At 35.9% G+C, this 27,090-nt stretch overlaps 1 protein-coding gene across 1 annotated transcript in view; it reads right to left on the bottom strand.

Annotated features, from left to right (window-relative positions):
• Nucleotides 1–2,171: 2,171 nt before the first annotated feature.
• LOC114660500 (rab GDP dissociation inhibitor alpha) overlaps nucleotides 2,172–27,090 on the bottom strand; it is a 50,844-nt gene continuing 25,925 nt past the window's right edge. Inside the window, exons 4-11 of the mRNA XM_028813230.2 lie at nucleotides 26,469–26,603; nucleotides 25,837–26,035; nucleotides 25,184–25,315; nucleotides 22,076–22,175; nucleotides 13,125–13,296; nucleotides 12,141–12,285; nucleotides 8,579–8,633; nucleotides 2,172–7,556 (exon numbers count right to left, since the gene is read on the bottom strand). Of these exons, the coding sequence (XP_028669063.2) occupies nucleotides 7,404–7,556; nucleotides 8,579–8,633; nucleotides 12,141–12,285; nucleotides 13,125–13,296; nucleotides 22,076–22,175; nucleotides 25,184–25,315; nucleotides 25,837–26,035; nucleotides 26,469–26,603 (1,091 nt within the window). The 3' untranslated portion in view covers nucleotides 2,172–7,403. The remainder of the gene's footprint in view (nucleotides 7,557–8,578; nucleotides 8,634–12,140; nucleotides 12,286–13,124; nucleotides 13,297–22,075; nucleotides 22,176–25,183; nucleotides 25,316–25,836; nucleotides 26,036–26,468; nucleotides 26,604–27,090) is intronic.

Consider the following 27,090-nt stretch of genomic DNA (forward strand, 5'->3'; position numbering starts at 1 on the left):
TCTATCTATGGCAATCTAGAGATCCACACTATATCCCTAAAGAATATTTGGGTGATTTACTCCAATTTTCTGTTATGCATCCTAGCTAATTTATCCAGTATTTCACCACCTCTGTACTCAAGGAGTTTGATTAGTTGGCATTTCTTGCAGATATAAGCCTCTTAGAAATAAGCTTCTTAAAGGCCCAATATCATATAAGACTGACTACATTCGCCTTATTTTTAAATTGGCTTGCTTGAAACTATATTAATTCTCTTTAAGTCAAGAACATGCATATAAATAAAGTAACTAAAATAACTGTTTAACACTTGGTGACCTCCTGTAAGTGCCTATATCAACTATCATTAATACTGTTAAACAGCTTGAAAATCTACTTTGGTGCTATACATATCATTTTAAAGCTTGTTGTGTTACTCAGTGTGCAGGGAAGTAACTTTCAAACAATTCCATGCCTTCACCCATTTCCCTGGCTTTTAGTTTTTTTCCTCCTCAGATTCCCTATTTGACTGTTTCTTAATGCCTAACAGTTATTTTGCTCTCTCAATTTACTTTAGAACAGTCATGTCACTGCATTTAACTATATGTTCTTCTCTTAGCAGAATAAGCAGTTTGCCCTTGCCCCTTCCTAATGCAAACACTCACATGATTGAGCATAATGTTACTGATTTATGTACTAATTGTTTTCACCTATTGTTTATAATTTCTTTTCTTTTATATTACACTATAAAGATGCTGATGAATTACTTAAGTTATGGTTGTGCCAAGTGCCTCCAAATCTGCCTCCACTGCCAGCTTCAGGATATTCTGCAAAATAACAATGGAATTCCTTCAGCTACTCCCAATTACTGTAAAAGCATACTTTATGCCTCTTGGTGGGAACCTAACATGAAATTTTAGGAGTGAACACTGCATTCAGTTAAAACTCCCCTTAATTGACACAAAATGATGATGCCAGCATACAACACACACTCTGTATGTCAGCAATGCCATTAGGCAACCTTTGTGCTCATTCAGAGCTACTTGTGTTAGGCAGGCACTTCTGACTAGCTGCATAGGGTCAGGTGAGTGAGCCAGGCCATTACAGGCTTGACCATAAGACCTGCATTTTATTTCATTTTTCTAAGCCTATGTAAATATCAATGATAATTTTTTACAGTGTTGTTTTTTCTTTTGTCTCTCTGTGTCACCAGTTGTCAGATGACTCAGCTGCACATTTTGATATTCTCAGCATTTTTTAAAATCTGTTGTGCTTGGAGTCATGGCATCTAGTATGTACTAAGTCATTCATTTTTCATGATTCAGCTTTATGATTTTCATACATGGTTGTTCCTAGGTTTATTGGCTACTTTTTTTTATTGTTTTTCAATGTCTAGACCTTTTGCTGTGTAGTGATCACTTCTTAATTTGTTTCCCCTCAAGGTATACCAAGTTTTGCTTGCTCCAATGCATTCTCCAGTTGTCCATCTTGAAAGCTAAAACTGCATTTGCAGATTTTGTCCTGTCACAAAACTGCATGGCCTTCTCTTCACTTGGTGCTTAACTGTTGGTGCCCAAGATGAGGTTACAACTGATATGCAAAGGTCCTTGTGAACAGCAACATGGCAAGTTTATCTTTTTAAATTTAATTAAACTTTTCATGTGAAAGCATAGGGTCAGAGTTCCACGTTATTTTATTAATGTTTTGAAATAATGAAATGTTATTTCAGTCACACCAGACAATATTGGATTATTTGCAAACTTAAATAGAAAAGCATAAATAGGTAAATGCCATAAACGTTTGTCCATTTGAAGCCATGGAATTTCTACAGTTATTGCAGCCCATAATGGAACAAAAACATTTAATTCTAAGAGTTGCTAACAATCTGTTTAAGCTTACACAAGGAAATGTCAAAACAGTTGAGTTTCTCTTAAATTTACATTTTTTCACATGAAACATAGAAATCTAAGAAATTAATATGAAATGTATGGCGAAAGCAAATATCTCTGAGAATTTAGTTGTTTTTTTTAACCAATACTGGCAATAATAAATGAAGAAATTCCATCATACGTACATATTGTATGCACTTCTATTTCGTAATATACTCATAAAAGATTGCATTCAACCAGTATAAATTTAATAAAATGTAACCTCCAGTTACAAAAATGGCACAAAGCACAGTTTCCAGTTATAATTACCATTTCCACAACTTGTGTGTATCTTTTATTATTATCATTTCATTTTCCACAAGACATTAGGTACTTTTCACATACTAGTGTTCAAAAGATGGCCACAAGCAAGCTACTTGTAAGTCCAAATAAGTTAAGACAGTATGTAAGAGTTTCATCTTTAAAAATAAGAAGAAACAAAGAAAAAAAAATAAAACTGCAATGAAAGGCAAAGCATGGCTGCACAAATTTCTGAGCAGCAGAAACCCCACTAAACAAGAGAATCATCACAGCAATAATGGCCTTCTGCAGCACTGCAGAAGTAATAAGTACAGAAAATAGTAAAATATGTTATATGTTAGTATCTTTTAAACTACTTGATGGGGCATTTCTGGCTTTTCAAGATGTAATTGTGTGTACCGTATTATTTTATTTTTCATTTTAGAAATTAGAACAACCATTGACTACATTACACTTTGGCGATTTACATAGCCCTGACTCTTTGGGTCCAAACACACAAAATTAACTGCAAACTAAGATTTTATTTTCTGCAGTTTTGATATGAATTTTAGCATTTAATGTCTGGAAAACAGAGTATAATATTTAGATTTCTGCAATGTTAAAAATGCAGATAACTGATATCCCAAACTGTAATACATTAATGGTACAGAATGCCGTATGAGGCTTTGCCCACTGTAATCTTGAACTTTTTCTATAGCCCTGTCCTTAGCACTACCTCAGCTTAGATCAGAATAAATAATTCCAAAGTATTTCAAAATAAAGGGGCAGTACAAAGAAAGTCACATATATGATCTCTGTGATCTCACATATATGCAGCCTATAGTACTTCATTTGAAAAGGGGAGTCAAGATGGGCCATGCAGAGTAGAGGTGTAATAAATGACGTGTGAAGTTTCTTCCTTTCCGATTAGCAGCTTTATTGGTTTTTATTTAGTAGACAAAACAAAGTTAACTAAAAACCATTTTGGTTTTCTCCAGAAAGGTGCAGCCATGCATTTGTCTTTTTTTTTCTTTTTTACTTATTTTAATAGAAAACATAATAAAATCAGCAACATGAACAGACAAGACATGTGTGCTCACACAGACAGAAGAAAGCATCCCAAAAGGTGCAGCAAGTCAAAGGTCAGGGTTGCTTTCAAGTGACATGAAGAACCAGGCTAGAATTAGCAAAAATATAGATGTACTGGAATGTATGTAATGTTAAAACTGTAAGCCATGACTGTGGTCGGTTGTTTTGGGTGGGTGGGTGTTGGGGGGGGGGGTGGGATCGGAATGTTACTGGGTGTATTCTCAATGTGCCTTTAGTCCGTCACCATCAGGTGCTGTGTTTAACCAATATCAGGTAGCCCTGGTATTAATGATCTAGGAAGGAGGACTTGTTATATTTACTGGTGAGCTCAAAGTAATTATAAGTTATGTGTACAGCAGACTGCCTTTGCCACAACTCAAGGGGGGTCTGGTTGTCGCACTTATGTGCATGGCTAAACCCTTCCCAAACATTGGTTAAGGGGTAGGGATGTGTGTTATACTTGTAAACACTTTTATCTAGTTTTCACACAGCAAAAGGGGAGTGTGTTTTATTTGGAACTGTCCTCAAAGAACACTCCTAACCACAAAACAAAAAAAGAGGAGGTTGTCACACTGGCTGTGGAATACAAAAGCAGTGTTACTCCTGCATAGAATATAGCATGATCTCGTTCCAATTCTGTTCATACAATGCCACTTATTACAACCTATATAAACAAATACCAGTACCACCAGAGACTTTATTATTGCACTGGAACCATCTGTACTGCAAAAGTTGCCAAAATTAGTCCTACTTACTGCAATTATTGAAATCTTGGTGGTAGGCTTTCACAAGAAAAAGGAATTCTTCGAGAAACTAAAATACAATATATTGCAACTTATATATTCTTGAATCAGGTCAGATGTTTCAACTAAATGTTAAATTAGAAAATGTATACATTTTGTCATCTCCTGGATAAAACTGGTAACAGATTGGAGAAGACGTGCATGATTACTTTTGGAATCAATTAACACTTTTTTAAACAATGCTGTAACAAAAATTATATCACTTGCCAGTTGTTAAGTAAGGATCCTCACATGTCAACAGCTAATGATAACGTTGGCTTCACACAGCTTTTAGAGCATGTACATAATTATTTAAATTTTAATATTACATTTTTTAAGTGTACAGATACATGATTTAGCCAAACTGACAAAATAAGACCCCTGAAATTCAATCTCTAAAGTGAAGGTTGTTGATTTACAGGATGCAAACCCTACTGTATCTAGGAGAGGTGCACTGTTGAAGCAGGAATGTCTCCTATCACCACAAATGAACTTCCTTTTGTAATTATGTTTACCTAAGAACCTAGCAAACTTTTTTTTAAGACAGCAAGAATATTAATTGTACAGAAAATATACCATTAGTGTTATGTTGGGCTGTATACTTTACAGTGTACTACATTCTTGTTTTTTCAGTACAATTTGATATGTAGTTTTAATATAGTATTTTTCTAAAAAAAAATTATATAATTTCATATCTTCATTTTATTTTAATAAGATTACAGTAGAGGACAGAACTGCTGAAATGAATGGTGCTCTTCTCATTCCTACTCTGTGTTGCACTGGAGCATCTGGGCCCAATGTACTGTTATTGTGCCAAGTACAGCAAACCAACTTTGGCCTCACAAACCAGCTAGTGAGTAATGACATCTAGTCACCAAGCACATCATTAATGCATTATTAACACACCCCTGCATGACTACATTCCTGGGCTGAATGATAATGGCAACAATAAATACAAACTCTTACATTACAGCAGTCATTTAGAGCAAGAGTTCTCAAACTTGGTCCTGGAGCTCACTGTGGCTGCAGATTTTTGTTTAAACCAATTTCAGAATCAGCTGTTTTTTCTGGACTTGTTTCATAATAAGAACTATGTGTGCTTTAGTTTAGTATAAACCTCAAAAGATTTGTATTTTTGTATAGCTTTTAATTGTATTCTTTTTAACCTTTCTACTTGATTCATTTTAATTTACTTACTTCTAAACCTGTCTAATTAGTTACAAATGACAAAGAATAAAGCACACAAAAGGTACAAAGTGCAATGAATACTAAAGAGGAGTGACACCTTTAGTATGATATTCACATGTGTGCTCATTTGCAAAGAACAATTTAAATAAAAATTACATTCCAAATGAAAAAGAACAAAATATTATGAAAATAAAATAAGTAAAACATATGTATATCTGTGTATAAAACAAAAATATTTATTTTTTTAGGTAAATAAACCTGTTGGGAATTTCCAGATGAATGAATAAATACAAAGTAATAAAAAAGCACATGTCTAAATAAGGTAGGAGCCCAGTTGAAAACAGAACATTGGTTGAAATAAAACATTGCAGTCATAAAATGTTGTGGGGGCAGGACCAAGTCTGAAGATTTAATTAAACAAATCATAATATTCTTAAACTAATATAATCAAATTCACAAGTTGCTAAGGAAATAGTAGAGCTAGACTGGCAGCGCTTACTACAAAAAATGTTTTGAGGAGAAAACAGCAATATATCTAATATATATATATATATATATATAAATTATCTATTTGGTCCATCTGTTTATCTCCAGCTACCAGGAAAACAAGCAGCACTGCTCATATGAATGAACTGCCCCTTCCAACTGATCAGTTCCAGCTATTCGGTAGTAGCCTTCTGCTGTTCCCATCTCTCAAGTTTAACATTAGGGCACTTTCTGACAGTCCATCAGTTCTGCTGATAAGACCAGACTGTTTCTGTCTTAGCTCCTGCCAAAAGTATCCAGTGTGTGTAGCATCTCTCTGATGTATCTCAATGCAACAGCTTAATTCATTTTTGTGACCCAAGGTCTACTTACCCTTTCGTCTTCATCATTAGTTATAATGAGAATCCAACCTGCTTTACAGTCACCCAGATCTTTCAAAGCTTAACCTTTCTGCTCATATCAAACAGTTCATCAACTCCAACTTAATCACTACTTCCATGCCTGACTTCCAGTCTGTCCTCTTTAACATCTAGTCCACTTTGTTTGCATAGTTTCCTGGTCAAACAGCTCTTTTGTTGTGGCTATTCTGCTGATGTCTAATAGTGGTCTAATTATAGCAAACAAATCATACTCTGAATAACAAAAAAAACATACTAGTTTGTTTTCATTTTGAATAACTAAAAATGGAATATATGCTATGAAAAATGTTTAAATTAGCTGTACTTTCTAACAGTGAGCATGGATGCAGGTAGGTCCTATGGTAAGCAGCTTACTGCAGTAAGGTTTTCCACCTTCCCCATTTTCTACAAGCCTCACTGAATGCTATGAAACACAGGGTACAGTACAAGCTGCCACCCAATCAAGATTTCCCTAGCACTAGTCTAGTTCAGCCTCAAGGTGCCATTCATCGGTGTGCTTATGATAATGTTTAAATATGCTTTATGTTTGGCTTTGAAAAAAGCAAGACAAGCATCTTGTGAACTATGACTTTCCTGAACATGCTAAGACCCCTGCTTTTCAAATCAAACTGCTGTAATGTATTTGCCTGAACAGCACTGTATTAGGAAATCACTTCCATTCAACCCATTAGTATAAACCAAGAAAGATTCACCATTCAACCACTAGACTTTGAGGTCAGTTTTATGCTCCACATTGCCTGCAGGTGACAAAGGCTAAAAAAGCACAGTATATTACATAAACTGTTTTGTTTCCTATTTCTTCAAATAAAGGTAAAGTTGGCCTGTTATTCATGTGTATATGTTAGATACCTGACATCTTTAAGGATTGTGCTCTGTTAAACAGATGGCTGCTATTTAAGAAGTCCTAAAGTATAGACCAATGAAAGATGTATGGCATTCAAAATCGACAACCAGCAGCTGGCAGTGGACTGCAACCAGACATTATAGGCACGGCAGAGCATCCACTATACTTATAGACTCCCAACACAGACAGTATGGCAGGTGGCAACTGTTCACTTGAGTTGCTAAATTACTGTTGTAATGTAAAAGAGCATCATCTCAAAAAGATAGGTGAGCCACCTGACTATACTGTATCTTCTGATAAAGTGGCAGCCCAAGCATGAGAGAAAATAGGATTTGGAAGAAAGGGACTGAGAAATGCTAGTGAGATGTCTGTGTATATGTATATGAAAATCCGCAGCGGTGATGTCACAGCGAGCCTCGCATAATGGCTTACGCCCCCCTTCACCAATTCTCACTGCTCATCCTCCCCAAAGACATCATTCTGTTTGCGCTTCATGTTCTCAAAGTCGAAGTCACTGCCAGTCATCCTTTTATAGATGTCCTTGATATCATTGCAGGTGGTTTCAAAGTGAGTAGTTGCATCATAGGAACGAGATGAAAAAATCTATGGAAACAATGTCAGGATTTCTTAGACATTAGAAAAGTTACAGTACAAAAGTTACATGATGACAGTGAGCTAAGGCGAGGGATAAAGTTTCATCATTTTAAAAGAGCAAAGTTAGAAACTAGATATGTCATTCACAATGATCATTATTACAAATCTCTTTATAAAATACGTTTCTGCAATTCATTATTGTTGCTCCTCTTCAAAATGAAGAATTTAGTTTACGAGGCACCTATCTCAATTGCTGGTGAAATGTATCCTGAATTGGCATAATTACTGTATTTTGATATCACATTGATACTGTATGTCATTACTGTGAACTGTGATGGGGTTGTTTTAAAACAATAAGTCATACTATGGTTTTTAGTTATGTTTATGTTTCACATCATACTGATTGGTTTCATTTGAGGACTATCAAATTTACCCAGTAAATATGTACAACACTGAGTGATGTATTCTTTCAGAAACCAACAGCGTTTAGGTTCACAAGTTGCATGGGGCTTGTGGTACTCAATTAAAATATATTTAATCACTGAGTCAATGCATACACATCTACACCAGAAAGTAAAATACTCTTTGTAAAGTAAATGTATTTCAGCTAATTATTATTTTATATAGTACCTTTTAAATCCGTATGATTATGAACAATTTATTATATATATCACCTTTCACAATAATTGTTACTATACATAAAACTATTTAAATAGTTAATATTAGAGGAACAATTTAATTAAAAAGTAAAATGCATAAAACACAATAGAAGAGAAAAAACAGTGAACTTGACAACTATTAAATATGCAATTTTATGACAAAATAATATTGTTTGAAAGAAAAGATAACGATGAGAAGTATTTCAAGAACTTTCAAAGTAGTTACCCCTCTAACTGAACAAAGTTTCCATTTGCTCTTTGCACTAAAACTATCAAACTGCAGTCACGTGCTCCCTAATCCATATAACGCTACATAGTCCATCCAAAGACAGAAACAGAAAAGAATACTTACATATCTATATCAATACATACCTGACTCTCACTGCCATCGTCTGTAGGTTCATAAAGATCACTAATTGCCACAAACCTGGAAATAAAAGTACATGATCACCCTCAACTATAGACCTGCACAGTTAATATATTTTTCACAACGTTAATTTACGACATGTTTTTAATATGGGACAAATGAAAACTAAAATCAAAACTCCTTATAAATAGAGGAAGCATATACTTGCATGCTTTGTACCATGACAAATAAATTTCAAAGTAGCATTATTTCTTCAACAAAAAGACATTATATATACAGGTGCCATATACAGTAAGCTAGCAGCTAATAGACTTGAGATCAAGCCCCAGACACAACGTTCAGCAATCTATTTACGCTACTTGTACTTAAATTGTACAGTGAAGGGTCCTGGATTTGTATTTGCTTTTGAAGGTGCTCTAAATAATATTGTTCATTGTTATTTAAAAACATCCTGTATTATTTCAAATAAACAGGAGATGTGCTTTTCAGTAGTTTCACAGGATTATATATTATCTTATTGTACTATTTTATTTCTATTATTTTACACTTATTCCTAAATTTAGATATACCTCTGTTGTCCTACTCTTGCTGTTAGCTTTTAGAACTAAATACTGAAATAGTAACATTTCTTATTTTCAGCCTCCATTCTTTTTTTTTTTACCCTGCACTTTAGTTACAGTAGAAGGAATTGGTACATCGTTGAATTTTTGAGTCACAATTAAATTACATTACAATTACGATTTATTATTGTGCCTATATGGGCTAACACAATGGTGTAGTGGTTATAGCTACTACCTTACATATCCATGTCTAGCCTGTGTGGACTTGCATGGTCAGTGGATTGAACACTTTAAATTGACCCCAGTGGGTGTAAGTGTGGGCTTTGCAAAGAACCATGTTCATGTTTTTTTCTGCCTTGTGCCCTGTGCTTTCTGTATAGACTGCAGCCCCCTACAAGTCTCAACTGGAACTTACAGGGCCTTCTGATATTGGATGTCACTGGCCTTCATGGGCTCATTTAAACATATATAAAATTTTTGCTGTTGTTCCCAGGCACTTCTGTTGGATTTGCTGGGAAACAAAAATCATATAGGTAAAAAAAAAAAAAAAGTGTTTTTGCTGTGAAAATTCTGGTGAGGTCCCAGGATAGAGACGCAGTCACAATAGATGGAACCATGCTAAGAAGTGTTTTGTATGTGTGTGTGCAAGAGACAGAGAGAGAGAGAGAGAGAGATCATCAAACTTATGAGACCTGTTCCTTTGCCTAAAGCCACTGGAATGGATACATGCGTGCCAGCATGCCTTGAGAAAAATCCTGGATCCATTCATGGATTTGGGGTCAAATGAGTGCTAATGGTATTTTTTCTTACCCAAAGTTAGCAGTGTAAGGCAGAGCATGTGGTATGAATGTGCAGGTGGGGGATGAGGCAAAGAAAAATTCACTGGAGCTTCATGGAAGGGGTCCTCCAAGCAGGGCTGGACCAAGGGTTTTTGGCACCCTGGGCAAGATAATTTAATAAGGCAGACTGTCCAGGTCATTAATAGAGCATGAATGAGGCTTATACAACCAAGAAGTATCCACACGTTTTCCCCAGAATAGCTAGCTAAATGGTCTGGTCCATCTGGAAATGATACAAGTTGCCTCATCTTGGATTTGTGATGGATTTGTAAGTTTTCTGAGAACATTTGGACTGTTCAGAGGCCTAGTCTATTACAATTTTTAAATGACAAAACATACAGAAAAACATTTTCTTTATTCAATGGTATCCATACATTAGATACCAGTTAGCACTGTGTCATACAGTCTTGTTTTAGTTATGCAGTAATAGTACTTATTATTTACCAGGTATTCCTATAAAGTGTCAAGTACATTTTTTCCCTTTTCTACATGGTAGGAATACTTTTCATACTTTGTGTTGTGCAAATTACTTGGTGTCCAATTGAAAGTTTTGTCAAGCCATTTAAATGTTCTTGAGACACACAAAATCAAAAATATGTTTTTGTAAGTTTCAATTTAGAAAAACTAAGTTCACTTGATGTTACTGAAACAGGTAATGTCAGAAATATGTGTAATGCAATTACGATATTAGGAAAGGTGGAACTGAAGCCATTTGATACAATGTAATTCAAAACATGAACCAGTGAAAAAGTAACTGGAATTCTGTGATTAACAACTTTAATCTCATCACATAGTTGTGTACCAGACAAATCTGACTGTTTACCATATGTGAGCACAAGCTCAATGTCATTGCAATGTTTCATTAGTTTCTCCCTATCCAAATTTCCAGGCTTGTTTATATCATAGAGACACCCAAACACGGAATGAAATTCCTATAGTTGAGAAAATCTTTATTGAGCTGACTGGTCCAAAATATTAAAGAACATTTTTATTTTGAAATTCTGTTTTAGATTTTGCACAGCTGCATCTTTGCCTTCTCTTGAAAATGCGTTCTTTTAACTTATAGGCTGTGTTAAATTCATTTCTATGCTGACACTAGCACTCCGCAGAGGTTCTACTAGCAGGTCAGACAAGCATCATGTAGCCACTGTGTTTAGTATTCTTCACTTAGGACTCAAATTATTACTCTGTGTGGCTAACCTTACTTTAGGTTTCATAGATGCAGCACCCATATTGTTTTGTTCTAATTTTTTTGAGAATGATCTGTCTCAGTTCTGTTTTATTATTCCAGATAAGGTTCACTCTCTTTCATTTGTTCTCTTTCTTTTGACTCTCTTCATTCTGAATGTGTGTTTGCTTTTTCCTTTTATTCCTATTTCTGGTAACAGTATTCTTTATTTATCCTAACCTTACCTCAGATATGACAGATATTCAGCTCTTAATCCATTAATATCAATGTTTTATATTTCTGTTTAAACTAGAGACTTCACAAAACATGAACCATAAGCACAAAAGGAAAAAGTGAAAATCTGGTTTAAAGAGTTTATTGAGCTTGTGGGGAAGTGACAGCTCTCTTGTCACATATAGGACAATGTCTTTGCACTACGTTTACCAGATTTAGAGATATCGTTCTTCTGCCAAAGTTTCTCATATAATATTAACTGCTTAATACTCAGTACTGCAAGATTGTTTTGGCCAGTAGCAGCTCATTCACAAATGATGCTATGGCACTAACCCCAGAGCAAATATGAAAGTAATATGTACAAAGTATTTAAGCAGAACAGAAAACTTTTGTCAAGTAAGGAAAGTTATATTATTCAACATTGTTTTTTTGGCAGTGAGCATTAATAATTTCACTTTTTTACTGTCATATCATTCTTCCTGCTTTCTGAAACATGCCAAGGGTATCTGACCTGAATAAGCAAGTTAGAAAATGGATAGAGCAGTGGATGGCTATAAATGCAGCGGTTTCCACATATGGCACAGTACAGTCTAAATCCTACCAACATCTCCCAAAAAATTAAGTTGTGGAGCAGCAAAATAACTAGCTTTGATACAGAAAACCCATCTTGACTATGGTGAATGGGAAATCTCCTACTTTAACATAAAAATGGGTTAACTTAAATCTTCTATTCTCAGAGACATGTACAAAAGGACTTTTGACTGACTTTTGATCAATGGGTTCCAGCAGCTCTAAAGCAGGTTCAATTTCCTTGTCAGGTTCATCGGTCTCCAAAGTAGTACTGGCAATGGCGATGTACTTTCCCTGTGCTGCTACATTGTGGGCGTAGGAGATCATACACACGTAGATATCTGTCACAAAACACAAAACACACTTTATAGCAGTGTTTATGAAATCTTCAAACAGAAAGAAACAGGTTGTGCCTGAGAAACCAATGTCCCCTCTTACTACATATAGACATTATTGTATATTGTACCTTATTACAAGAAGGGGTTTCTGTCTATAGTTCAATATTCAACTAGGAAACTGAAAATAAGAATGACTCAACCCTGTTCTTCATTCTGCCTGGTCTACTGCTCTTTAACTGTCACTTTTTCTCTTTAAATGTCATGTTCATAGGCTGTCTTAAAACATATACATATCTTCATAAAAGTAAGTTCTTGCACCAACATTTTAAAAGCCTCTGCATATTGATACAAGCACTTAATTTGATGGCAGAAGTCTCTGTTAAGACAGCAATACTCTCAGAGCTAAGATATAAAAATGAATGTGTTAGTCATCCATTTGTTTGCAGCTCTCAGTAAACATTAGAATTTAATCAGGGTCATTTATTATATTCCATTCACTATGTACATCATACATTTGCATCTGCAGATGCTAAACATTCATAATATGTTAATATTTCCTTTATTACTACAGATGACTGCTGGATTTCTTATAGAATCACCCATATTACAACAGGTACATAAATTATAACTGAAAAATATTTTAAGTAAACTTTCATCTTTTTTTCCCCCAATCCTTCAAAAGTGTGACACAGAAGGTGGTTTTTCTATACTGTATAAAAGTAGTATGGGTAATGTCAGCTGGATGAAAAAAATGTTTATAATAATTACCTGGAAGATTTAAAGACAAAAAACATACTACTGCTTTTTTGCTTACATTTCAAAAATTCCACACAATTTCATACCTGACCTCCGATTAACCTGGTTTTGAGGGATGATAATTTGACAGGAGTTTGCGTCATTGGTATTTTTGATGGGATGACTCAGAATACAGATTACTCGGATCACCTGACCCACTTTCCGCACACGATCCTGGACATAGCTAGGATCACAGATTAGCTGTTTGCAACGGGCCACCTGAAACACCAAAAAGATTTTTGAAACCAAATGTAGAAACTGTGTCTTAAATGGGTTGCACCTATCAGTAATTACTTTAGCTAAAATGTGGACACACAGATGAGCTGTGAACAAGTCCATTTACCATGTTGAGCATATTTCCAAGTGTAGTCAGGACTCAATGAGCAACTTTTATTCATAAACAAATTAAGAGTATCTTAAAATGTAACAAACCCAATAACTAAATCTTCTATTCAGGTTAATTTAATAGCACTTTTAATACAATCTACATTAATAGCAATTATTTGAAAATTTAAAAATGTGTTCACTACTCATCAAGATCTGTGCCAAGTTAAGGGTCAAATTTTTAAAAAAGACTGAAAAGTTTATTTTATAACTGGTCGTTCCAAAAACCAATAAGCATTTATTGTTTTTGTGTTAAATATATAAATGGTGCTGCACTCCAGATTTTCTTTTAATTCTACTATTTTTTGTTCAATAATTGTCCATTCAGCCTTCAGGAACAGTTTTCTGTTCCTGCTTCCTCCAAAAGTCCACCTTGACTACGTCAGGCACAAGGCAGGAACTAGTCCTTAATGGGACAGAAAGCTATTGCAGGACATGCATCCGCATGAACCCAGGGCCAAGTTAGTGTGCTTTATCAACCTAGCACGTGTGTCTAGTATGAGGGAAGAAACCCTTCATCTCACTCTAGCTGGAAGAATTAACGTTGTTAAGATGAATAGCCATCCTAAGCTTCTTTTTTTATTTCAAAACATTCCAATATACATCAATAAATAATTTTTTAAGCAATTAGATTCAACCATAACATGACATAGTAAACTAAACTCATCATTAGATACGGCGGTCTTCCCAGACTGTCTTAAGACTGCTGTAGTTAAACCCCTACTCAAGAAAAATAATCTTGACCCCTCTGCTTTTGAAAATTTTAGACTCATTTCTAACCTGCCTTTCTTAAGTAAAATTTTAGAGAAGACAGTCATTATGCAGCTAAATGACCACCTCAATAAACATGCTATTCTTGATAAGTTTCAGTCAGGTTTTAGAACAAATCACAGTACAGAAACTGCACTTGTTAAAGTAGTAAATGACTTGCGGTAAATACAGACAGAGGCCATTTATCTGTTCTCATCCTCTTAGATCTATCTGAGTGCCGCATTTGACACCACTGATCACAATATTCTTAGAAATTGCCTTAGTCAAAGGGTGGGCCTCTCTGGCAGTGTCTTAAATTGGTTTGAATCCTACCTGGCAGGTAGAAAATTCTTTGTTAGTTGTGGTAATTACAACTCAAGGACACATGATATTCTATATGGTGTTCCACAAGGCTCTATCCTGGGTCCGCTGCTCTTTTCGATCTACATGATTCCGTTAGGTCAGATTATCTCGGGGCATAATGTGAGCTACCACAGCTATGCTGATGACACACAAGTGTATTTATCAATAGCACCTGATGACCCCGACTCTGTTGTTTCACTAACACAATGTCTTACTTGTGTTTCTAAATGGATGAATAGTCATTTTCTCAAGCTAAATAAAGAGAAAACAGAAATTTTAGTGATTGGCAATAATGGCTATAATGAGGTTATTAGAAATAAACTTGATGCATTAGGATTACAAGTCAAGACGGATGTAAAGAATTTAGGGGTAACTGTTGACTGTAACCTGAATTTTAAATCGCATATTAATCAGATCACTAGGACAGCATTTTTTCACTTAAGAAACATAGCAAAAGTTAGACCTCTTATATCATTGAAAGATCCTGAGAAATTAGTTCACGCTTTTGGTTTCAGTCGACTAGATTACTGTAACACTCTCCCTCTCAGGACTACCCAAAAAAGACATAAATCGTTTGCAACTAGTGCAGAATGCAGCTGCTAGAATCCTAACTAGGAAAAGAAAATCTGAGCACATTTCTCCAGTTTTGATGTCACTACACTGGTTACCTGTGTCATTCAGAATTGACTTTAAAATATTGCTTATGGTTTACAAAGCCTTAAATAATCTCACTCCATCTTATATATCGGAATGTGTGACATCTTATATTCCAAATCGTAACCTTAGATCCTCAAATTAGTGTCTGCTTAGAATTGCAAGAGCTAAACTTAAAAGAAGTGGTGAGGCAGCCTTCTGCTGTTATGCACCTAAAATCTGGAACAGCCTGCCAGTAGGAATTTGCCAGGCTAATACAGTGCAGCACTTTAAAAAACTGCTAAAAACTCATTACTTTAACATGGCTTCTCATAACTTCATTTTAGTTTAATCCTGATGCTCTGTATATTCAATTAATTATCATAACTATTCATGGTGGTTATAAAATCCTTACTAACCCCTACACTCTCTTCTGTTTTTTTTCCCGGTTTTCTGTGGTGGCTAATCATAGCACCATGATGTTCCTACAGTGATACATGACCATCATCATCAAGTCCTTCCATGAGAACCCTAAATACAAAAAGGACTGTACATTTATGTTAGGTAGAATGCCCAGAGGGGGCTGGGCGGTCTCATGGTCTGGATCCCCTGCAGATTTTATTTTTTTTTCTCTCCAGCCGTCTGGACTTTTTTTGTTTTTTCTGTCTTCCCTGGCCATCGGACCTTACTCTTATTCTATGTTAATTAGTGTTGTCTTGTTTTAATTCTTACTTTGTCTTTTTTTTCTCTTTTCTTCATCATGTAAAGCACTTTGAGCTACATTATTTGTATGAAAATGTGCTATATAAATAAATGTTGTTGTTGTTGTTGATAACCTAATTTATTTGGAACTTAAAACATCCACGTATTTAAAGAGCGCCCCTACGAAGACCTAAGGCAGAAGGTGGCATGGCTCTACCCAACTTTCAGTTTTATTACTGGGCAGCAAACATACAAGCTATAAAAACCTGGACACACAGGCTTGGTGCGCAATAGAAATAAAATCCTGCAGTACTTCTTTATAGTCCCTGCTTTGTGCCCCTATTAATGCAAGTTATTGCAGATATACTAATAACCCAAGTGTGCTTTACTCACTCAGAATATGAAACCAATGTAGAAAGCATTTTAAGATGGAGAATCTTTTATCTGTGGCACCTCTGCATGAGAACCACCTTTTTCAACCCTCACAAACATATGCAGTTTTTAATATCTGGAAAACATTTGGGATTAAATTACTTAGAGATCTTTATATAGACAACATTTTTGCATCTTATGAACAATTACATTCCAAATGTAACTTTCCAGCAACACATTTCTTTCACTATCTTCAAATTAGAAACTTTGTTAAACAGAACCTGCCCGATTTTCCTCATCTCCCACCTTCCACTATGCTGAAAAAAATATTGCTCAGTTTCGAGGACTCAGACAGCATTTCTGCAATATATAAAATTATTTTACAGTCCCTCCCTTTCAAAGATCCAAGAGGACAATGGGAAAAGGATCTCTCACTCTACATATCAGAAAAGGAGTGGAAGGTAGTAATGCTGAGAATTCACTCAAGCTCCATATGTGCAAAGCATACAATTTTTCAACTCAAAATTATATATTGAGCACATCTGTCTCGCTTAAAACTGTCCAAAATGTTTCCAGGGCAAGATTCAACCTGCGAATGCTGCAATCAAGTTAAACCACAAGTCTTTCACATAAACATCTACATATGAACTTGAACAATATTATGTTCATTTGGATCTTAGGTTTCCTAAGGAACAGATTCCAAACTAACTATACAACCTGTCCGACATAAATAAGAGTTCCTAACCCTACATGCAGGGTTGCTTTAGGGGGTGCATTTTGTCACTTTCAAATTTCCAAACACTTTTGTTAAACTACTAGGGTTTGCTGATGACACTTATCAAATGGGAGAAACACTGACACTGTCAATAGGGCAAATCATTTAAATTCCAGTGTACCACCATTTCCTACAGCCTGCACTGGGATGTTAACATCAGTTCTCTTACAAAGGTAGCTCAATAATGTCACGATTCCTCCTTTTAAAAATAGGTGCAGGCCTTCAAAACTCCACAAAAATGCCAAACCTGCCATGTTAACATATCTGAACTCCTAGAATATACCTCACTGCAGGCAATCAAGTCCCAAAATCAAAAGGTAGGGCCCAAACATTGGGCTCAGATGTTTACATGCAAAAATGCCCGTGAAAGGCATCTGAAATGAGAAAATGGTTTTAAAAAATATCTGATCAAGAGGACAGATAAAAACAAAGTCAATTAATATTTAAATAACTGGTAAAAAGAATAACAAAAAGGCAAGTTAGGGCAAATAAAGTTTTTGCGCATACAAAAAACAAATCAAAAGAATCACAGACAAAAGAAGAGAAACTTGCAGACAAAATAGGGGTCAAAAGCCTGTAAATCCAAGCAAAAATCACAAAAATAGGAATCAAAACTAATAAATACAATTCCAAAGGTACTTAATCAATCAGCAGAACACCAGCAGCAATAAGTTAGAAAGTGAATCAGAAAATAAATTGTAACCGAAGTAACAAAGAGAGTCATAACCGGGAAGTCAAAAAACAAACACCTAAGGCTCAGTATGTGTAACAAAAATTGTAAATAAAGTAGGGAGGGGAAAAATTTGAAAACCAATAAACACATATGTAATCAGGCCCAAAAAGATAGTCTTAAATCAAAGTCAAAAAGCAGCTCCAAAATTTGTTATCCAGAAATTTTTCAACGCAGCAAAGTAGTAATATTTTTAAGGTTTAAGTTGAATCCAATCAATGACAATTAGGAAATATGCTTTACCTTTATGCCCTACACTCTGATGTGATATGTGCTGCACATTTCCCATCTACCATGCCTAGCAACACCATAGCAACCATCAACAAAAACCCTTGAAAATGGCTGCCCCCGTAAGAAAAACAAAATGTCAATTACAATGTATTTTCAGAAAAAACATATCAAGCACAAAAACAGTTGTGACCTCAAGATTCATTGACCTCTAAAATCCTAAACAAGGTCTAAATAATTTTTTGAGGCCAAGGTAGAATTTATAAAAAAAAACAAACATACAAAAGCCTATCATCACAAAATACTACTGAGGCCACTACACCAGCTGCATGATTAGGAGGCCCTACCTCCTTAGGCTTTAATATTAAAAACTAATAGAAGCTAACTAATACAATCTTAACAAAATATAATATTGGTAAATAATAAACAAATAATACCATACTAAACAACATATACACAGACCAAAACCAAAAACACAATTAGTAACACAATATACAAAATAATATTTGAAAAACAACAAAACCGTTTATAAATAAAAATGTCTTGAGCCTTGGCTGAACAATGATGTACTGTATTATGTGAAAAATCCATGCATTTTTCAAAAACATTTTAAACAGATACCACCTCCCAACCTAATGTTAGTAAATCTGCGGAAAATAGAAGCCACATTAATATTTCACAGAGCTTTCCCTAGCATTAAATTTACAGTAGCAGGATAAGCTGTGTATGTCCATGTTACAGTATGCGGGTATGAAATATAGAGGATGAAGTTTATTTAAAAAATATTAACACTAAAAAATATTAACACTAGAATTACCAAAGCCTACGAAAAAAACTCGTAAATCTGGCCCACCTTAAATCCATTCACACCTCTCCGTCAGCGTCTTTTCTCCTGTAAATGTGCCGATAAAGTCAAGCAGCAAGCAGCCTGCTATTCCATCCCCCCACCACCGCAGAACGTGCACAAAGTTCTCCCAGCTCATGCCTTGATTATCTGGGAGTGAAGTGCTGGAGTTTTAGAGTGGAAATAATAGATCGTTATTTCGAACACATGCATTTCATGTGTGTTCCGTTTCTACAATAATCTGTGTAAACACATTGTTAAAACAGAAATGTTTTTCATATTTTAGTAGTAAATGACAAAATGTTGGCATAAACTATATAATGTGTGAAGTCTGAAGTCCAAAGATCAAATAAACACTCTCACAAAAGGTTCAAGGATGATACAACAGCTTCCGTGGCACAGCGGTAAGATTTGCTGACTTGTAATTAAGAGTCCCCGGTTCGATCCCGTCTGCCTCCTATATTTACCGTTTTCAGTAGTGAGCTGCTCTTATTGTTAATATTATACAGTAAACACATACATTTGATTTGCATCTGTAACAGCCGGTCTACATTTATAGTACTTGTAAAAGTTACTGGTTTTTTTTCACTTTTATTCTCACGATCACAATACATACTACCACCCCCCCACCCAGGGATCTGACACTGTTACTTTTTATCTGAAACTGGGAATAACTGTAGATGTGAGTGGTGGTTTGAGGCAATGGAACTGGACATTCTCTGATCTGGAGAGATAAAAGCTGACACACAAACGCTGGTGAATCTGCCTTCTTCGTATCTCACCGTCACTTGATTTTTTTTTATTCAGTTTTATTGAGTGTTCCTGCTCACACTGAATTAGTATGCACCTTATGGTCCATGATATCAAAGCCGCACTGACAAAAAAAAACAGAGACATAGGTATATATGATATTTGTAATAACTCATTTTATGTATAGTACATTTTGGAAAACATTGTGGCACAGATGCAACATTATTCATATTATTCAAATTCATTCGCATAACATCTCGCAGTTGTAATCAGTGACCGCGTGTTTAGCGTGTTTTTTTTTTGCCCCTGATCTTGCCAGTCTCCTTGATGCTGTATTGTGGTGTTTCTTTTGTACTCCAGGACATGCAGAGGAAAGAATAGTACAGAGAGGTCAGTTCAGCGCTATATGCAATCATCAGATTCAAATGTTAACAGTTCAAATACACGCAAGGACTGACCTTCCTGCATTTGTGACATTTGTACCTGTTTCAATGCGGACACTTCTCTCTATGCTTTGGTTCCTGTGACATTGAAAGGGCACCTGACACTGACTCAGTTCACTTTCCTGAGAAAAGCGGTGGTCTTGGAACAGAAGCTTGTTGATGTTGCATCCTCCTTTTCTTTTTCCATCGCCTTTTCTAGTAAGATGCAATGACGAAGTTCCTCTGCAAGGTGAACCATGAACACTCTTCTTTTCTCAGTGGACCCCATACATGCCTTGCACAGTACATATGCGTTGATCGCCGCCAGGTCAAGCTTGATACAGCACACAGCAACTGGCCACCTGCGTGTTCCTGCTTGCACTGAATAAGCTCACGCCTTCTGGTGCATGACGTCACCGCAGCACCAGGCAAAAAGGAAAGAGACAAATATATGGGAGATTGGATATACATTCATGGTACATGTAAAAGTTAGCTTTTTTCAGTTTTATTGTCTCAATCACGATCACGCTTTAAACACCCACCCCCCACGCCCCTCCTGATCTGACTCTAAGTAACAGTGCCAGCATAAATTCACACCCGATCTGACGCTGTTCTTTTTCAAATAATATTGCATTCATGCGATGATGTTTTCTGATTGGTACTATTCAGGTCATAAAATGATTTCTTCAAAATGTCACATATATTGTCTTTTTCTTTCAGGTGTGTAATAGGAACCAAAGCATATGCCATAAATGTAGGAAGGACGGTCCTTGCGTGTGTGTGAACTGTTAACATTTGAATTTGATGATTGCATATAGCGCTGAACTGACCTCTCTGTACTATTCTTTCCTCTGCATGTCCTGGAGTACAAAAGAAACGGCACCATACAGCAACATGTGGGGACTGGCAAGATCAGGGAAAAAAAAAACACGTGTAACACGCGCTCACTGATTAAAACCGCAAGATGTTTTGCGAATGAATATGAATAATGTTGTATCCATGCCATAATGTTTTCCATGCGGCTTTGACATCATGGACCATAAGGTGCATACTAATTCAGCGTGAGCAGGAACATTCAATAAAACTGAATTAAAAAAAAATCAAGTGATGGTGAGATACAAAGAAGGCAGATTCACCAGCGTTTGTGTGTCAGCTTTTATCCCACCAGATCAGAGAATGTCCAGTTCTATTGGCTCAAAACACGACTCACATCTACAGTTACTCCCAGTTTCAGATAAAAAGTAACAGCGTCAGATCCTTGGATGGGGGGGTAGTAGTATGTATTGTGATTGTGACTGAGAGAATAAAAGTAAAAAAAAAAGGTAACTTTTACAAGTACTATAAATATAGACTGGCTGGTACAGATGCAAATCAAATGTATGTGTTTACTGTATAATATTAACAATAAGAGCAGCTCACTACTGAAAACGGCAAATACAGGAGGCAGACGCGATTGAACCGGGAACTCTTGATTACAAGTCAGCAAATCTTACTGCTACACCACAGAAGCTGTTGTATCGTCCTTGAACCTTTTGTGAAAGTGTTTATTTGTCCTTTGGACTTCATGATTCACACATTATATAGTTTATGCCTACATTTTGTCATTTAGTACTAAAATATGAAAAACGTTTGTTTTAACAATGTGTTTACACAGATTATTGTAGAAACGGAACACACATGAAATGCATGTGTTCCAAATAACGATCTATTATTTCTAAAACTCCAGCACTTCACACCCAGATAATCAAGGCATGAGCTGGGAGAACTTTGTGCACGTTCTGCGGCAGTGGAGGGATAGAATAGTAGGCTGCTTGCTGCTTGTCTTTATTGGCACATTTACAGGACAAAAGATGCTGATGGAGAGGTGCAAATGGATTTAAGGTGGGCCGGATTTACGAGTTTTTTCATAGGCTTTGGTAATTCTAGTGTTAATTACCTAATCTTTCTCCTACCAACTAACATACCTATAATTCCAGAAACCACCTTTAAGCTTGTCCTGTAATAGGATTAAATAAGATTTGTATGCGAGAAATACATGTGCTTACCTCTCCCTCTGACTTCACACCAATGACATGGCCCTTCTCCATCACAATTTCCTCCACAGGCTTGTTTAACATGTATGTTCCTCCATAAATTGCACTTAACCTGTGAACAAAGCATAATGAAAACATTTTTGTAAGCTCAACTACAATGCCAATCTCTACATCAAGAAACATATTACTATTATAAATGCAAAGAATTATTATTATTATTATTATTAAGTAATTAAAAGTATTTTAACAAAAGGGGGCTTTTTATAAAAAATACCATTTATGATATAAGGCTGTCAACTCCCATTATTTCATCACAAAAGGTTTGTACAGCTTGATTTACAATTTAATCTTTCAGTTCACTTATAATTTTCACAATTTGCATTGACAGCAAAAGATAATCAGTTATTAATAATAAAAAAACTTTAGAACAACAGAACAGGTTATCTGAACCTATTTACAAAATAAAATGCCCAAGGATCTTTCATGACTACAGAGAATTAGGACCTCGGTTTTATGTCTCACCCAAAGGACGGCATCCCTGTCACTGTAACGGGCATTGAGATCCCCACACTGACCACTGGGTAAGCAACCCCTGCTGGCCACACCAACACCTCTTCCAGAAGGAACCCAAAATTTTCCAAGATAGTCTCCAATCCAAGTACTTGCCATAAACGTTTTAATATAATTCAAGGAATAATCAGACCCTATGATGCATCAGGTGAGACTGCATCTTGGGTATGATGTGCATTTCTTTTCACCACTTTCCAAAAAAGACAGCAGCACTAGAACATTTGCAGTCTAGTGCCCGAATGGACTAAAATACATGTCTTACCCTGACTGATTATGGCATGGAAGCCCCTTTAGTCATGAAAAGAAACGGGTCTATTCGAAGTCTTCAAAATTCTCAGTGGCACCAATAATGTGTACTTAACCACAACAGAAGAAAATAAATGGAAGTACATTCAAGGAGAAATCAAGAAGTAATTCATCACGAAAAATATTTTCTGTAATAAATTACGGAGGCCTGCAGTTCAACTAGAGATCATGACAACATTTAAATAAATATAAAACACTAGCTAATGTAAGCAAAATGCACACAGTACAATAGTTAACCAGAGGTCTTTTAAAAACAAAGAAATAAAAACATAACATAAAATGCCATTTTCTATTCCACTTTATCTATCTCAGGGTTGTGCAGAGCCAGAAATTCCTCAAGCAGTTGTCATGTGCAAGTGAGAAAGAAACTCTGAAAAGGCCACCAGTCTATCACAGGGCCCACTCTTGCACTTCTCTAAGCTGACACTCACACGGAGCCAATTAGGAATTGCCAGTTAACCTAGGCAATGCATCTTTGGTAATGTGGGAAAATCTGAAGTAACCAGGAGAAAACCCATACAGACATGGGAAGAAATGTTAAAACTATACCTATAAAACTAGATATAAGATTTTTTTAATCCCAGGATGCTGCATTTGACAAGTACCAGCATTAGCTGCTGTAGTACCATACAGCCAGAAATGAAAATGTGACTACAGTAATCCCTCCTCGATCGCGGGGGTTGCGTTCCAGAACCCCCCGCAAAAGGTGAAAATCCGCAAAGTAGAAACCATATGTTTATATGGTTATTTTTATATTGTCATGCTTGGGTCACAGATTTGCACAGAAACACAGGAGGTTGTAGAGAGATAGGAACTTTATTCAAACACTGCAAACAAACATTTGTCTCTTTTTCAAAAGTTTAAGCTGTGCTCCATGACAAGACAGAGATGACAGTTCCGTCTCACAATTAAAAGAATGCAAACATATCTTCCTCTTCAAAGGAGTGTGCATCAGGAGCAGAGAATGTCAGAGAGAGAGAGAAAGAAAAAAGCAAACAAAAATCAATAGGGCTGTTTGGCTTTTAAGTATGCGAAGCACCGCCGGACAAAGCAGCTGCAAGGAAGGGAGCAATATAAAGGTAGTCTTTCAGCATTTTTTAGAGGAGCGTCCGTATCCTCTAGGCCAGTGTGCCCACACCCCCTCTGTCAGGAGCAGAGAACGTCAGAGAGAGAGAGACAGAGAAAAACAAACAATCAAAACTCAATACGTGCCCTTCGAGCTTTTAAGTATGCAAAGCACCGTGCGGGAAGCATGTCGCTTGACAAAGCAGCTGCACAGAAGGGAGCAACGTGAAGGTAATCTTTCAGCATTTTTAGACGAGCGTCCGTATCATCTAGGGGTGCGAACAGCCCCCCTGCTCATACCCCCTCCGTCAGGAGCAGAGAATGTCAGAGCGAGAGAGAGAGAGAGAGAAAAGCAAACAATCAAAAATCAATACGTGCTGTTTGATCTTTTAAGTATGCGAAGCATCGTGCAGGAAGCATATCGCTTGACAAAGCAGCCACATGTAAGCCCAGCAAGGAAGAGAGCAATGTGAAGGTAATCTTTCAGCGTTTTTTGAGGAGCGGCTGTATCCTCTAGGGGTGCGATGTATTTGAGGAGTTTTATTTAATATGTAATACGTGCTCTGGTTGGGTAGCTGCTCAGCCATCTGCCAATAGCGTCCCTTGTATGAAATCAACTGGGCAAACCAACTGAGGAATTATGTACCAGAAATTAAAAGACTCATAGTCCGCAGAAATCCGCGAACCAGCAAAAAATCTGCGATATATATTTAAATATGCTTACATATAAAATCCGCGATAGAGTGAAGCTGCGAAAGTCGAAGCGTGATATAGCGAGGGATTACTGTAAATGAAATAAGGACAGAGTGCATAATATCTGTGTGAAAAAGCAGAGGGTAAACTGTGCAGAGCTATTGAAATTACAGGGGCATATCAAACAAAGAAGTCCCTGCCCTCTGCCTGTACTAATATCCAGTATCAAGCTTCATGGCATTATCAGAGTGAATTGATGTTACATAATCAATTTTTTCATGGAGAAATGTTTTTGTTTAATACTGGTTTATACTGAATTAATTGCCTTTCAGTATATCAAATGAGACAAATGTATTTAAAAAGAAAGAACTGTTTCTCTGTGGTATATCCAAAGATAAAATTTGCATTCAGTCTTGTAAATACTGGGTTCATTGTTGTTATTCCTAACATAAGGTCAAGGAAAGAAGAAAAAATAACTTTCTTTACCTGGCAAAACCCTGAGGTAACTCGCCTAGACCATACAGTGGGTACAGGTATGGACTCTTGCCATATCTTGCCAAAGACTCACTGTATAATTTGATGCGATTTATTGTCTCTAAGCAATGCTGATCCAAATAGCTGTAAGACAAAAGGACAAAAGAAGTCAATCAATCTGTAACTCCTGCCTAGTGTTGCAAAACATGTCTTTCAAAGGATAAATTGTAGAATGAGACCAAAATGAGAAAAAAATAATTCTTTGATTGTTTGAGTTGAGAGCAGCTGGAAATATTTTTCTTGACTTTTAGAGGCACAAACAGTGGTATTATCACTCAGCAAACATTAACTATGAACATCAACTATGCAAATTTTTCCCAACTAAGATACATGCTCTCACATGATATAATTCTGCTGTAAAAAAGCAGGAGAAACCTCTTAAGTCTGGCATTTAACTATAGCATTATCTGCTATTATTTGGTCTCTAATTATTTTGCCACCTATTACAACAACCATGCAGAAAAGGTTCATGTCAATGATGCCATCCTTAAGCAGTAATCTGGGGTTCCTACTCAGCTCATAGTTCATAAAGCCAACTGTTGAAGATTTCAGTGGCCATCATGTTAAAAATAATATTTTATATTGAACTTGGATGTTCCACTTACTCATCTGTCCTGTAGAGAGCCAGTGCATGCCCAGTGAAATCAATTACATCCTGACCCAGGTCAAATTTCTTGTAAACATCCCTCATGGTAGTTAACTTGGGGTCTACTCCCTCAAATGTCTTGGGGTCATTTTCATCAAAGTTGGCAACAAAAACTAGGAACTTCCGAAATCTGCGTTTTTCGAACATTCCCATTAGATCTAAGATTAAATTTAAAAATAAGTCAGAAAATTCCATTAATACACAAGTCATTGCAGACTGAGAAAAACGGTGTTCTTCATATTTAGAGAAGTGGTCTAAATGTTAATCAAAATAGGTAATCCTTTCTAGTATTTTTAAGACACATTCTTGTATTGACAAGAGCTCATATATCAGATTAAGAAAATTTCTCTCTTAACAAAGTTTTTTCGTTTGAGTTCCAAATACAGGATCGCCTAGTTATACAACAATGGTTACACATAGTAACCCACCACTTAGTCAAACAATGATATCATTAAATTTGAAGAGTAAATTATTTTACAAAATGAGTAAAATAACTAAAAGCACCATTTAATTAAATGTACAAAAATATACTGCATACCTTTTATTACTATTTATTAAAAAAATGTGAAAACCTGCAAGAGGCATGCTTACTTGACGCAAGTGCTTCAGTTTCTGTGGATGGGACTTTGTAGATTTTTCCACCTTTGTAAACAAAGCTTCCTTCTACTACTTTAAAGTCCAGGTATCTCGTCACCTCTGTGTATAGCAACATCTTCACTAGCTGACCTGTGATATTACAAAAAGTGGAGAAAATCAAATGTGAATGAAGTACAGTCTAAGCAGTGTATAAGGTAGAAAGGCAGTATAATGCAAGTGAAGTTCTCAGTGATTTACTTTAGTTTTTAGTATAAAAAAATAAGGAGTGGTCTCCCCTAGACTTTCTCATATACTCAGATATGAGGATGGATATTTGAGGAGAAAACTGCAAGACAATGATTATATTTTTATATTATGTGCATTAAAGAACCATCAACAACAAATCAAATCAAATTAATAATATATTGAACAATTATTATGAAAGTAAAATTGAATAAATTGCACTTCAAGTTAGAGGAAATATCTAAAAAGTTGATAGAAATCTATGTTTTGTACCTAATACTTGTAAGCAAAATTTGGTTGACCTAAGTGAAAGTGTAATCAGGTGATTGTATTTGCATACACACACACACACACATACACAAACATAATTCCAAAAATAGTATTTTCGGATTCG

The sequence above is a fragment of the Erpetoichthys calabaricus genome, chromosome 11 (genome assembly GCF_900747795.2).
Source record: "Erpetoichthys calabaricus chromosome 11, fErpCal1.3, whole genome shotgun sequence".
In the NCBI taxonomy this organism is placed as follows: domain Eukaryota; kingdom Metazoa; phylum Chordata; class Cladistia; order Polypteriformes; family Polypteridae; genus Erpetoichthys; species Erpetoichthys calabaricus.